Source organism: Lycium barbarum, chromosome 8, assembly GCF_019175385.1.
Source record: "Lycium barbarum isolate Lr01 chromosome 8, ASM1917538v2, whole genome shotgun sequence".
Lineage (NCBI taxonomy): Eukaryota > Viridiplantae > Streptophyta > Magnoliopsida > Solanales > Solanaceae > Lycium > Lycium barbarum.
Window position 1 is genome coordinate 4,105,662 of NC_083344.1, and position 13,861 is coordinate 4,119,522.

The 13,861-nt window shown below is 31.5% G+C and overlaps 2 protein-coding genes across 4 annotated transcripts; both read left to right on the forward strand.

Annotated features, from left to right (window-relative positions):
• Window positions 1-243: 243 nt before the first annotated feature.
• On the forward strand, window positions 244-4,769 carry LOC132605756 (uncharacterized). 3 transcript variants are annotated; one of them, XM_060318985.1, is made up of 5 exons: window positions 249-475; window positions 1,205-1,313; window positions 3,547-3,770; window positions 3,874-3,969; window positions 4,057-4,767. In XM_060318985.1, the coding sequence occupies exons 3-5, from the start codon at window positions 3,554-3,556 to the stop codon at window positions 4,284-4,286; spliced, it is 543 nt and encodes a 180-aa protein (XP_060174968.1). In that variant the 5' UTR covers window positions 249-475; window positions 1,205-1,313; window positions 3,547-3,553; the 3' UTR covers window positions 4,287-4,767. The 3 variants fall into 3 exon arrangements, with proteins under 3 accessions (XP_060174967.1, XP_060174968.1, XP_060174969.1); XM_060318984.1 differs by lacking the exon at window positions 1,205-1,313 and having other exon boundaries at window positions 244-475; window positions 4,057-4,769; XM_060318986.1 differs by lacking the exons at window positions 249-475; window positions 1,205-1,313 and adding an exon at window positions 1,813-2,104 and having other exon boundaries at window positions 4,057-4,768.
• A 2,134-nt stretch (window positions 4,770-6,903) lies between these two features.
• On the forward strand, window positions 6,904-13,401 carry LOC132606095 (asparagine--tRNA ligase, cytoplasmic 2-like). The gene is made up of 8 exons (XM_060319433.1): window positions 6,904-7,311; window positions 8,315-8,554; window positions 9,305-9,691; window positions 10,617-10,802; window positions 11,528-11,592; window positions 12,024-12,153; window positions 12,346-12,404; window positions 13,218-13,401. The coding sequence occupies exons 1-8, from the start codon at window positions 6,904-6,906 to the stop codon at window positions 13,399-13,401; spliced, it is 1,659 nt and encodes a 552-aa protein (XP_060175416.1).
• The last annotated feature ends 460 nt before the right edge of the window (window positions 13,402-13,861 follow it).

The window sequence follows — 13,861 nt, forward strand, 5'->3', positions numbered from 1 at the left end:
ATTAATTAAAAATATATTTTTACATTTTAATTAGTTAAAAGTAAAACTAATTAAAGTCTTTCATAATAGCCATTTAAAATAATTTCTCTTTATAAAATAATCTTAATAGTAAACGTTTATTGATACTTGCCTTTTTTCATAATTTAACACTCAACAATACTTTTTAAAAAAAAATTTCAAACACAATATGCTTATTAAAATCAGTCAAAGTCAATGTTCAAATGAATTAGCCTCACAAAAATTGCTTCTCATAAAAATATACTTTTTTGAAAAAAAAAAAAAAAAAAAAACTTCTCAAAATAACCGGTTATTAGTCGGTTCATTTTGGCTCTTTTTGGGTCTCTTCTTATTTCCAAAAAATAAGTGTTGAGGTTTTTTCGATGATTTTATCAGTTGATCACAAAATGGGAGTATTCAATTTCACTGTGATTCCAAGAATCGATGATGACACACATTCTCCTTCGGCCACTTCTTGGTAATATTCTCTTTTCCTTATCGATCGCCTTGAAAAAAAAAAAAAAAAAAAAGAGTTGTATATATCTCTCTGCTTTAGTTACCATTTTTTGTGGTACGGTTAGTCTTTTTTTTGCTTTCCAAAATCTGGCAAATTACGAGTAAATAAAATTTCATTGCGATTGCCTGTTATCTGTTTGATTAAATTTCTCTTTGATGGGGGCAAATTAAGTAGGTGTTTGGCCATAGAAATCAAATATCTTTTTTCACTTCTTTCGGAATTTTTGAAGTTGAAGTTGTGTTTGATTATAGTTTTTATAAAGAATATTTGGTTGTTTGAACTAGTAGCGGAGCTAAAAATTTTATCAAGGGTGTTTAAATTTATATGGTATATTTATTAAGGTGTTTAATGTTTAATATATATCTGTAATATGTAATAATTGACATATTTACACGGGGTCTGCCGCTGGTTTGAACGTACTAAAATTGTAAAAACTTAAAAAGATGACCAAACACTGAATTTTCAAAAAAAGTGAAAAAAAATTCCGGAAAAAGTGAAGAATTGGCCAAACAGATCCTAATTGTGACGGTTTAGTCACTCTGTTCAGTATTTAGTGATTTAGTCGGTTCATTTTCGTTTTTTTTTTTGTGCTCTGTTTTCCGAAAATTGGGTGTATATCTCTGTTTTTACTTTCTCCAAAAAAAAAAAAAAAAAAAAAGTAGTATATTTAACCATCTGCTTTCATTTCAGAATCGGTGATTTGGGTCATTTTTAATTTCAAGAAAAATTCAAGCGTTGAAGTTTTTGATGAGTCTAATTAGTTGGTTTGCAAATTGGGAGTGTTTAATTAACCATCTTGGTAATGTTCTCTTCTCCTTTTATTTTTCATTTCCTGATTTAATTAAATGTTTGATTAAGATTTTCTTAGTAAGTTAAGTGTGACGGTTCAGTCCTAATTAGTGTTTCAGTCGGTGTCAGTTTTTTTTTTTTTTTTTTTTGGGGCTCTGTTTTAACTGTTTCACAAAATTGGGTGGGTATCTCTCTGTTTCAATTTAGGTGGCATTTTATTACCATTTTCGAAATTCATACACGTCTTTTGTCATGTCTTTTAAAGATTTTATGGGGACTTTAATAGGACTAATTTTGAGGTATGTAAATTTTATTTTAAAATATGGAAAGATTACGTGCAAATTCATTGTCAAACTAAATTGTCAGTTACGTGCGATTGCCTGTTATCTGTTTGTTTAATTGTTTTCTTAATGGGCCAATTAAAGTGTTGTATTTAGTCGGTTCATTTTGGCTTCCTCTTTTTTTTTTTAGTGAAGTTGTGTGTGTGTTTTTTTTTTTTTTTTTTGAAGTTGTATAAATCGCTTGAATTACCATTTTCTGTGGCTAAATATATGGTAATTTTCTCTTCAAAATTTTCTTGCGATCGCTTTTTATCTGTTTGATTAAAGTTTCATTTTGGCTTATATTTGTGCTCTGTTTTTAATTGTTTGGATAATTGCGTGTATATCTCTGCTTCTTCTTCTTCTTTTTTCTTTTTTTTCTTTTTAACTGGGGACATAAGCATGAATGGACATTCTGAGCTTATCGTAGTGACGTAAGGTCGATAAATCTCCGAATATGATTATGTAGCTACTAGTCATCGTAAGCCTCAATAAGAACTCAAGAGAGTGTATATATCTCGTTTTTTTTTTTTTTTTTTTAAAGTTGTATATATCTCTTCTCTGCCTCATTACCATTTTCTTTTGCTTAAATTATGATTAGTCCTCTTTTTTTTTTTTTTTGGGCTTTCCAAAATGTGGGGTTTTGTCCATTCATTTGTGTTTTATCGGTTTATTTTGGCTTATTTGTGCTCTGTTTTAACTGTTTGGATAATTGGGTGTATATCTCTGTTTTTTTTTTTTTTTTTTTTGGTATTGATTGTATTTCTCTTTTTTGGTAAATGAACAATTTTATTACCATTTGATAGTATTTCTTCTTTGAAGATAAGAGTAGATGTAGTATTTGTGTTTTAGTAGGTTCATTTTGGCTTCTTCTTTGTGCTCTTTTTTTTTTTTTTTTTGAAGTTGTCTATATTTCTTTCTGATTACAATTCCTGTTTTTTCTTTTTAGAATCTGTATTTTTGGTATATTGATTGTGCTGCTTCCTTGAAGATAGGGGTGGGTGTAGTATTTGAGTTTGAACCATTTAAGTTGATATTTTCAAAAAATGTTTATTTATATTAAAATGCCATTCGCTGTCACAATACTACTCATTCTATTTGATTTTATATGGGGGTATTTGACTTGATATGGTGGTATTAGACTTGTCTATATGCTTATACGAGCATGATCGCATCATTGACCATGTCTATTATTAGTAGGGAGGTAAGTACAAAAAACTAGATTTCTCGCTGTTAAGCGCAAAATGAGAACATCAAACTGAAAAGTTTCCGAGAAGGCGAGGAGTGTCATTTTTATAGAATTAGTGCTACAAAGGGACTAGTGTCATGTAAGATGAACAAAGGAAGTCATAACTGTGATTGATTTAAGATCTTGAATTTTCCACTACTTGTGAATTTGCTATTTTCACTGAAAATGTGCTATTTGTGTTAAATTTATTCCACATTGCTGGTGGATTTTGCAGTTTGACGTTTGTTGTTTCTTTCCAATCAGTTGGAGATATTTGACTTGACACGCAGTTTAAAAGAAGGAAAATTAGGCGCATACCAAAAGTACATTAGACTTGTCTATATGCCTATAAGAGCACGTCATTAGGCGCAAAATGAGACGTTCAAACTGAAATGTTTTCGAGAAGTGGTTATTCTTATAGAAACGGACTAGTTTCATGTAAAATAGACCAGAGGAAGTAATAACTTCAATTGATTTAAGATCTTGAATTCGCTGCTACTTGAGAAAGTTCTGTTTTTTCCATTGAGAACGTTCTATTTGTGTTTAATTTAAAAATGTTTGATGATTAATAGTGTGATCAAGAATTTAATCTGTTCCACACTGCTGGTGCATTTTGTAGTATATTATTTACCTTTTTTTCAATCACATTTTTGTTGTTTAGTTGATTTGTTTCTCTGTTTTTAAAATGCTTACAGTCATAATATGATGGAGAAGGGATTGAAATCAAGTCACTTGCTCGTTAAAGAGACGAACAAGAACCAGAACAAGAAAAAAGAAAGAGTTAGCAAGTCTAAAGCTAATGGTGGTTATAATAAAGCCACTGCCATTAGTGCTGCAGCATCAAAGAAATTTTGCCTATGTACTGGCTCATTCAAGTGTCTTATTCACCGAGCCACTGCCGCATCTCACACGAGAACAGGTAAATACTTCTGCTATGAAAAAAAGTGCTGTGATAAGAAATGTTTTAACTAGTGCGATCTCATGAACCATGCGTTTTGTCTTTCTATCAATTTCATCGTCAGCATCAAAGAAGGTATGCCTATGTGCACCCGCCACTCACCCTGGCTCATTCAAGTGTCGCCTTCACCGAGCCACTGCTCCATCTCACACGAGAATCGGTAAGTACTTCTGCTATGGAAAAGAGGGATGTGATAAGAAATGTTCATTTTTTCGCGTCCTCACGAACTTTGTATTTTTTTTTTCAGTTTCACCGTTGTCTCATCACATAAGTGGCGTCAAATATATAAAGGACTTGAATCCCTTAAAGCTGGTGGCGCCTTCACAATGTGGCGGAATCAGAAATTCTAACAAGGGGAATGTTCATGGGAAGCCTAAACTATTGCGATTCGGCAGGGCTGCTCTTGCTGCTGCTGCAAGTTCTAGTGTACAAATCCAACCAATTTCTGCAGCTTTTAGACAAATGAGTATTAATTAGAGAGCCAAAAAAAGCGGGGGAAAATAGTAAACTCAAGATCAAGATTCTGCCTTTTAAAGAAATTACTTGATTGATGATAACTAGATCTGATGATTGTACAGATGGAGAAATATCCTTTGTAATTAGAGATATAAACAAGATTATCTGCGGCCACTGTGTGGCTTGTTATCAGAGTTTACAATGGGAACATACATATATAGAGCACTGATAAGGCTGTTAGCTTGACTGTGAATAGTCATATGTTACTGTTTCAATCCACTTTTTGGTAATCTCTTACCTGTTTTTTTTGTTCATCCTCTAGAGAATATAGTCATAGATCATTAGCTTTGGGTTTATGTTGAAGATTATGTGTGCATTTGTTATTTTATCCTTACTTAGATGTTTATGGAATATCCCATGTAATTTTGTATTCTATGGATAGTATTGAGCTATGTTGTTTGGATTCTTCAAAAACTCGGAAGGGTGTGTTGGATTATCCAGAAGTGATGCATTTTTTGATGATCGGACACGGGCGCTGTAACATTTTTGGAGAGTTCAATCAACATAGGTATTGCCTGTAAAATGGCACTAGACTATGATCTGGATAGGTTATTCTTAACAGTTTTAGTCGACTAAGACTATTCTTCAGTTTATCTTATGAACTTTTTCAACATGTTCTGGAATCTAGCTGATCAACTTGACATTGACTCTTCCTTAATGGTGATTTTGTATTACACCAAACTTATAGTGGATGCAAGACATGATCTTTCATACACACATTTATCTATTAACCATGATTAAACGATATGAATGTTTATTTAAACTTTTACACTGTTTAAGACCAGATTAGTCTCTATTGACGTGTGTTGCCATGTCGCCTTTAGAAAATTTTCATTTACTTGAAATTTTGTGTAAAAGATAGTAAATTTTAACTGGATTAATATTTATAAAAGATGTAGTTGAACTATGCAATAGTACTATAAATGTGCTTTGCACGTCATTACCTGTCATTCTTTCTCATTGCAAAAAATATTAGATAATACTATTTCTAATTATATACATTTATTTTATGAGGTACAAAAATATTATTAGTATAATTAAAGATTATTAGATAACAGTTAAAGATTTCTTGTTTTGATGTCATTTAAACACCGAGTGTGGTAAGTATTTACCCCTAAATGAGAGAGTATATACTCACTCCCTCCTGTCCCCAACTTTACCACTTAAGCGTGATAAATAAATATAATTTAATTTAATTTAAATTCACATGAATACAATTTCCTTTAACAAGCTGAATACAAGCTTAGTCCAAGTGCTTAAAAGCTACTTTTATTAAGCTAATTCCAATTGGGTTCAATCTTGTTTTCTTTAACGGACAACTAGAAGTTTTTGTTTCTCGAAATACCAAAAATAGCGGAAAAGTCATGACTTCGGATACAGTTCTTTCAAGTTTTGAGTATGGAAAAACTCCAGCCAGGAAACACTTCCCGCTTTAAATGGATCAATACCCCGTGTGGATTTAAATTAATCAGGCAGGTACGTCCTGAATGCTAAAACAGAAAGAAAAAAAGGGAAAAGGACACATAGTGGCCGTCAGAAATTTTTTTGGCCCACGTTTGGGCTTAATACCTCGAGTGGGCCGTTCGACCCAAAGTATTGTCTAGCGCTAGCCCAGTAGCCCATTCACTAAAAAAAAATAGACTTTACAGAAGATCGAAAAGTCGTCACTAAAAGGGCGGCTACAAAAAGGACAGGACCATTTGTGGCGACTAAAGTCGCCAGTAAAGATCGACGAAAAAAATTAGTATTGACCCTTCAAAAAATTATCCCAAAACATGTATACGAAGTGTATAACTAGTAAGCATTCGTTAATCGAGCATTCAAGAGATATCCCAAAACATGTTTAATATGCGTAAAATTAGTAATTAGTAAGTATATATTAATTAATTAGAAATTATACACCAATTATATATTTCTAATTATACATTTATTATACACAAATTATATAACAATGATATATTTTTTATACATATACTTTAGGGATACATATTCTATCCGATGATGATTCATTTTTTCTATACGTATTCGGTAGTGATACATATTCTATACAACAATGATACAATTTCTATATATATACAATAGTGATACAGTTTATATACATATGCTGGAATTAGTTGAAAAATGGCTAGAAAATGAAATTATTTTGAAAATACTAAAAAAAAAACTTTTAATAGCAATTTGTGTCCTTTCCCAAAAAATAAATCCCGCGGATTTCCTACCTTTGAAGAATACCAAACCTTAGACAACTTCTGTTTTCCCGAGGTTGCAAGATTATATTGTCAGAACCAAAAAGATTATCTCTTTACTTCCTCCTTAAACTTCCTTCCACCCTCTCCTTTCATCTTTAATCCTGTCAAATTAAATTAAATACCTCAATCTTTAATTTCTCAAGCAAAGCATCCAAATTGAAGTCCTTTCATGTGATTAATTTCTTCATGTATATAAACACCTACTCACTAGCCAACCCTTCCAAAATTAAATTAATATTCAAGTGTCATTTCCCAATTCTTTGAGCTAGTCTAGTGTTGTAAGCGCCGTGATATCTTTTTTTTTTTTCGTGACATTTTAAATCGTAATAATGGCTTCAGATCAAGATATAGTCGAAAAAATTGACCATGTTAGTTCTTTGTGCACGGAAAGGGTGATCTTGAAAGCTATATTAGGTCGTGGTGACGGTGGTGCGGGATTGATTGGTGAAAAAGTAGTCATAGGAGGGTGGGTTAAGTCATCCTGGGAGATCAGGAAAGAAGCAGCACAGCCGCGGCCTGTATTGGCCGCGGATGCTGCTTCTCCTGAGGTGGTGGGAGCAAAAGAAATGAGATGTATGGAGATACTTCAATCAAGAATTCCGCTAGTTAGGTATATTGTGAAGGTTCTTGGTGGAGGTGATCATAGTGTTAGGGAAAAATTTGTCATGCAAAAAGCACCAAAGGACTCTACTTCAATATTGCAAATTAGTGATGGTTCTTGTGTGCATAATCTCCGGGTATAAGTTCAATTAGATAATCTCTTTCTATTCCTAGAAACATGCATCTATTTTATTGTCAGAGAATATAATAGCCTTTGTACAATGGTGAAGGCAGAATTTTCATCGAGGGGATTTATCATCTATTATATATACATTAAAAAATTGACCTTGTATATATAGTGTAATTTTTCGATGGAGGGCATTTGGATAAACCCATTTTCGCCCCTTTAGCTCTGGCCTTGGCTCCACATATATATAAATTAGTGTGACAAGTAGTGGCGTGCGCATGATTTTACACGAGCAATATCAGTCTATTTGTCGCACTGATTTTTAAATTGGTTTTGGTCTAGATTATGTTGGTTTGAGGATTTATTTCTTGTCTCAAATTGAATTTACTTTTTGAATTTTTTTTCATACATAATATTACTTAGAAAGTATATTTACTCACGTATATATAATAAAAATGTTTTGCGAAGCAATGTCGGATAATACCCGTCTCTAAAGGATGTATCCTCCGTTGGTCATAGGGGTTTTCAGGAGGAGTTTATACCACCCATTACCTTAATGTCTCGTAAGTTCTTAGATTTATTCACATGAGTTCGAGTCTCGCCATCAACCATATTAAAAAAATATTTTCACGTATTTTTTCAAGAAAAAAAATTAGACAATTATGTGTGAGGGGATGTTTTTATTTATATTTTTAAAGGAAAATTAAGAATAGTTTCCTCAGATTATTATGCACGGCTCCGCTCTATATATGATGAGGTACCAATCAGGTTATAGTGGGATGGATAGGATTCCTCCACCCTTAATTAGAGGCTTCGGGTTTGATCCTTGGATATAAAACAAATTCAGTTAGGAAGTGCTTCCCCTTAAAAGACCTCATGCAGCATGAATCTGAATTAGTCTGGACATAATATGAATACCGACACCAGGTAGAAATAACAAAAAAAAAGATATTTGATAAGGTAATTAAACTCATATTAATCTGCATTTGAGCCATGATTTATCTTAATTTCAGGTACTTGTGGACTCAGCTTTGGCTACTCCTTGTCAAGTTATGCCTTGTGGAACATGTATATTAGTTGAAGGGATATTACAACAGCCATTGATGAAAGGGAAATATCAAGTTATTGAGCTCAAAACAGAGAAAATTCTACATTTGGGGACTGTGGACCAATATAAATATCCATTATCAAAAAAAAGATTGCCTCTGGAATCCTTAAGAAATTTTCCCCATTTTCGACCACGAACAACAACGGTGATTACAATATCTAATAATTCATGACATTTTAAATGATGAGACGATTATAGTGTGTTTGATCTGATTGAAGTCATTTTCACGAAAATATATTCTGCCAAAAATCTTTCATTGGTATTCTATTGTCGATTAAAAAGATAAATCGTTTCATAAAGTTAGATATTAAAATTAGTAATTAGGGCTAATAACTCTTTTTCGGTCGATCCAATTATTAGTAAATTCATATTTTAGTCCTTATGATATATGACTTAACATATTTAACCTTCAATTAATTGAATTTTTTGGTCCTTCAGTTATTAGTAAATTTTGATTTTAGTCCTCATGATATTTGAGCAATCATATTTAACCTACAATTAATTGACTTTTTTGGTCCTTCAGCTATTAAATTCTGATTTAATCCTTATGATTATGAATAAACATAATTTACCTTCAATTAATTGAAATGTGCATGTTTGATATATCCCTTTGCTTGTGAATATTCACAAATTTATCATGATTATTAATTGTTTCATCACTTACTTACCTATTTGTTATGTTAAATTTGTATAGTTACTCCATATTTGGTAGCTAATATAATTCTGAAATAATTCAAATATAACATGTTTTCTTCACGAAGGCAAAAAAACACAATTTAAATTTGTCGAGTCAATATAATATCTATTATTTTGCTAATTGGTCCATTGTATTTGCTTGGTGATACTATGTATATATCCTCTATTAATTATCTTGATTCTCAAATTTATTTTGTAGGTGGCATCTGTTATGAGAATCCATAATGCACTTACTTTGGCAACTCATACTTTTTTCCAAGACCAAGGGTTCCTACATGTTCAAACACCTATAATTACAACCAATAATTCAGAAACTCTCAGTAAGAAATTTCAAGTAACAACTCTTCTCAACAATGGGAAAATTGACAACCAATTAGTTAATTCTCTTGAATTCTCTAAAGATTTTTTTTCACAAGAGACTTATCTGATAGATTGTGGTCATTTTCATCTTGAGAGTCAAGCTTGTGCCCTTGGAAATGTGTATTCATTTGGCCCAAGATTTAAAGCAGAGAAATCATCAGAGTCCAATAATTTATTAGCTGAGACATGGATGGTGGACGTTGAAATGGCCTTCTCCGAGTTAGAGGTAAAATTCTGAGAGTTCAATTTCTATACATTGTCAGTATAATTCTTTTATATTATCAACTTAAGGTAACTTATAATTATAACATGCAGTCACTGGACCAATAATTTTGATACAGAACATACGATTTATATATATTGAGCAGATCTTACTCTCATATATATATGTGTGTGTGAGAGAGAGAAACTACAATTCTAAATCCATAATTTTAAAATACAATAAGCTCACGGGTAAGAACCTTAAGGTTGCATTCATCAAATTTGAATTTTAAATTCGCATTTTTGGGTAATAGTCTATGGCTATCCTATTTGACTTTTAACTACTATACGTTGAGTCGTGTAAACTAATTTTAATTGACTTTATCTTAATACCTTAATTTTAATTGACTAACTTTACCTAAAATATAACTGTGCGTACGTAGCTACCCATAAAATCAATTTAAAAGACATATAGCTCTCACGTCTTATTGCATTTGCGTTGGACTTTCTCATGCCTATATATCTTGTTTGTGCCTGTGTAGGTGACTAAAGAAATAAAAATTGGCTACGAAATTCGTCGCTAAATAGTCCGTAGCTCAGAGGGCATATGTAGCATTATGGGTTCAATCGAACCCCTAACTTTCAACACAGAGTATAAATTTATGTATAAAGATTTATTAAAATCAGAATAAATATAGATATGAAATCATAACTTTAAAAATATAACGAGTTCAATGCTAGTAATCTTAAAATTGAACCCATATAGTTTAGATCTTGGATCCGCCTTTGCCTTGCTAACAAGAATTTTTGATAATCAATCTCTCAACCTATTAATGACGGATTTTTGTTATGATAGAAATTCCTTCTTTTTATTTTTTTGTACTTGCCTTAACATTTGATTTTTGAACCAAATAACCTACCTATTTGCTATTATTCTGTGGTATCTTTAGGATGCCATGGATTGTGCAGATGAGTTCTTGAAATTTGTATGCAAAAGGATTTTAGAGAGTTGCACTGAAGACATCCAATTTATCTTGAAAAGGATTGATAAAGCTGTTATGGATCGCCTTCAATTGATCATATCAAGTTCATTTGAAAAAATTTCTTACGATGTAGCCATAGAAGTTTTAACAGAGGTAATCATATTTCCTTGAAGTTATAATTGTATTTTTAGTCGCTCAATTATCGGTAAGTTCTAAAATGGTTCTTGAAATATATGACTAAGCATATTTAACCAGTGGCGGATTTAAGATTTTCATTCAGGTTGTTCGGAAAAAAAAAAGCTAAATATACACTGTAATTTTTTGCTGAGGGTGTTCAAAAGTTGATATATACACCTAAATACAGAAAATTTATCCTATATATACACTGTAATTTATCCTATATATACACTGTAACACCCTCACTTACACGTAGATCCGCCCCTGTATTTAACCTTCAATTAAGTAAAATATGTGTTTTGGTCCCTTAATATATATAGAAAATATGTTAGATTTAGACTATCCCTGGAATTATATTACTCTTAGATATAGACTAATGGCACAAAAATACCAAATCAACATAACACGTGTAATCAAATGATCTACTAGTTAATAATTCATCAAATTCGTAAAGATTTACAAGTGGAGGGAGAAAAAAAAATGCATAATTAAAGGAATAGCTTGGAACCCATAAGGGATTTATTTGTCTATATATTGTTCCATTCGATCTTATTTCAATTAATATTAAAGGTTAAATATGTTTAGTCATATATCACAAGGACCAAAATCGGAGATTGTTGAGGGATAAAAAGTCAAATGATTGAAGTTTTGGAAATATGATGCTTTATATATCCTTGTATTGTATGATGATCCGAGAGCAGGCTACTGGGAATAAATTTGAAAAGAAGATCGAGTGGGGAGATTCTTTGACTGAAGAACATGAAAGGTATAATCTGAGTGTTAATTTTACTATAATCATTAAACTTTACTTACTGAAATAGTGACGTTATTAAAAAATATTCACATTAAATTAACTAAACTATGTGCAAATCGAAAAATGCAATGACCAGAAGTCAACTTTTGGAGTTGAATCATGTTCCACTCATCATTTGTCACGTCAACATTTTGCCACTTTATACATTTCATGTCAGAAATTTAAATATATTTCACCGTCTAATGTGTTCATGTTTTAAATAAACGAGTATTATGTTCATACTTAAATAAAACAAGAAAAGAAAAGAAAAAAAAATACCTTTATGGTATTAAATTTGAGAAATTTTTAGAACTAAATGACTTCTATACTATTACTCTGTTGGAGTGATCAATTCACACATATGTAGTTCTTACTAAATTTTTTAAAATCTCTTTGGTTGGCAGTTATTTGGTTAATGAGATATACACAAAGCCAGTGATAATATACAACCATCCAAAAGAAATTAAGTCATTTTACGCAAAGTTGAATGAAGATGGGAAAACAGTCGCAACATTTGATGTGGTTTTACCAAAGGTAATACAATATGTTTAGCAGAAAGACAGATATTTCTTGTTCATTATTAGATAACACTTATTCACAAGAGACAAAAAAATGTACTATACATAATAGAGATTGCATTTACTTTTACTTATAAATTCTTCTCTAGATAATCCTAGCAGCAACCTTCAAGAGTAATCAAGTTAATTAAAGCCTATTTATGTGCAGGTGGGAACTCTTGTTAGGGGAAGCCAAAGTGAGGAATGTTTTGACAAATTAAGAACAAGGTAACAAACCTATATTCATTCAGATAAGTTGTTATATACCCTTTTAAATCTATTTTCATCAGTGTTATATTATCCTGAGCGCGTACAATATTTTAAGTTTGTAAAAGTTGAGCACTTTAATTTTTGTCCAATGGATGAAATTTCAAAATGAATCATTTAATAGTGCTAGTGAATATTTCATGTGCCTTCCGCATGACCAATCAAAATAGTAACGATTGTGATTGGGATCTTTAGCTTGCACAATTTCATTAATTTTCTCCCACGACTTATTTTCTTTACTAGCAAACATTTTTTTGGAACACATTTCTGGTGATTCATTTATCGAGACTTTTTGTTTTGTTTTTTTTGTTGTGGTTGCTGTAATTGGAGGAAAAATGAAACCGGGAAGAAAATCTCTATCAGGATTATTTTCTACTTTAGCCAGTCACATGAACAACACATGATGTTTCCGTTAATTTCAATAGCCAATTTGGATATTCTGCAAGTTGGACCAAAGGTGCTCAATTTTTGCAAACTTAAAAGGACTATATGCGTTCAAGATAATATATACCCTCAAACTTAAGAGACCATTTGACTTAAAAGCTCCCTGAGAGTTATCTCTCTATCAAAAAATTCTAGAATTTGTTACAAAATTCATCTCTAATCTGTCCGTAGCTAACAAGATTTTTTTATAATTCATTACTAATTCATATTAAATAGGATTAGGTACAATTTTATTACTTATTGACAAAAATTGTCCATCGCTAATATGTTATTGTGCTTACTAACATTCTCAACCATATTGTGTTGTTTCCTTGAATGTCTTTTTTGCAGGATAGAGGAATTAGAATTGCCAAAACAGCAGTATGAATGGTTTTTAGATCTTCGCAAAAATGGGGCAGCTAAAACTTCTGGTTTCAATCTAATGCTTGAACCTTTAGTTCTCTATGCCACTGGCTTGAATGATGTTAAGGATGTTGTCCCTTTCCCTAGAAGTTTTGGCAGAGCCAAGTTTTAAGTTCTTAAGTTAAAAATATGCAAAAATATAAAAAGATGGGTGTCCATTCAAAAACTTCTAACATTAATGGTGCAATTTGTAACATATTTTAAATGCAGGAGACTGATCAAAAGACAATAATAAATGTTCGTAACACTTTCTATCTTGACTTTGGTTGTGCATTTATGGTACGTTCTTATTGTGACCGCTTGTTATGCATTTTTAATATTATCAAAAGGTATCTCAGGTAGACAGAGATAAGTCTTTTCATACAAGTGACAACCTTCATCAATATAGTGGTATGAAGATGAAACAAAATTTTAAAGCATAAGACTTAAATTTTTTTAGTGTTGCACAATAATAGCAAAAGGTCATCACGCTATTTTGATGGTGAAAAAAGTGACACCTTATCTAACTTAAGAGATCAAATGTGAGTTTAGATTTATTAGTAGACTAAGTAATTAACTTAATGAGATGTATA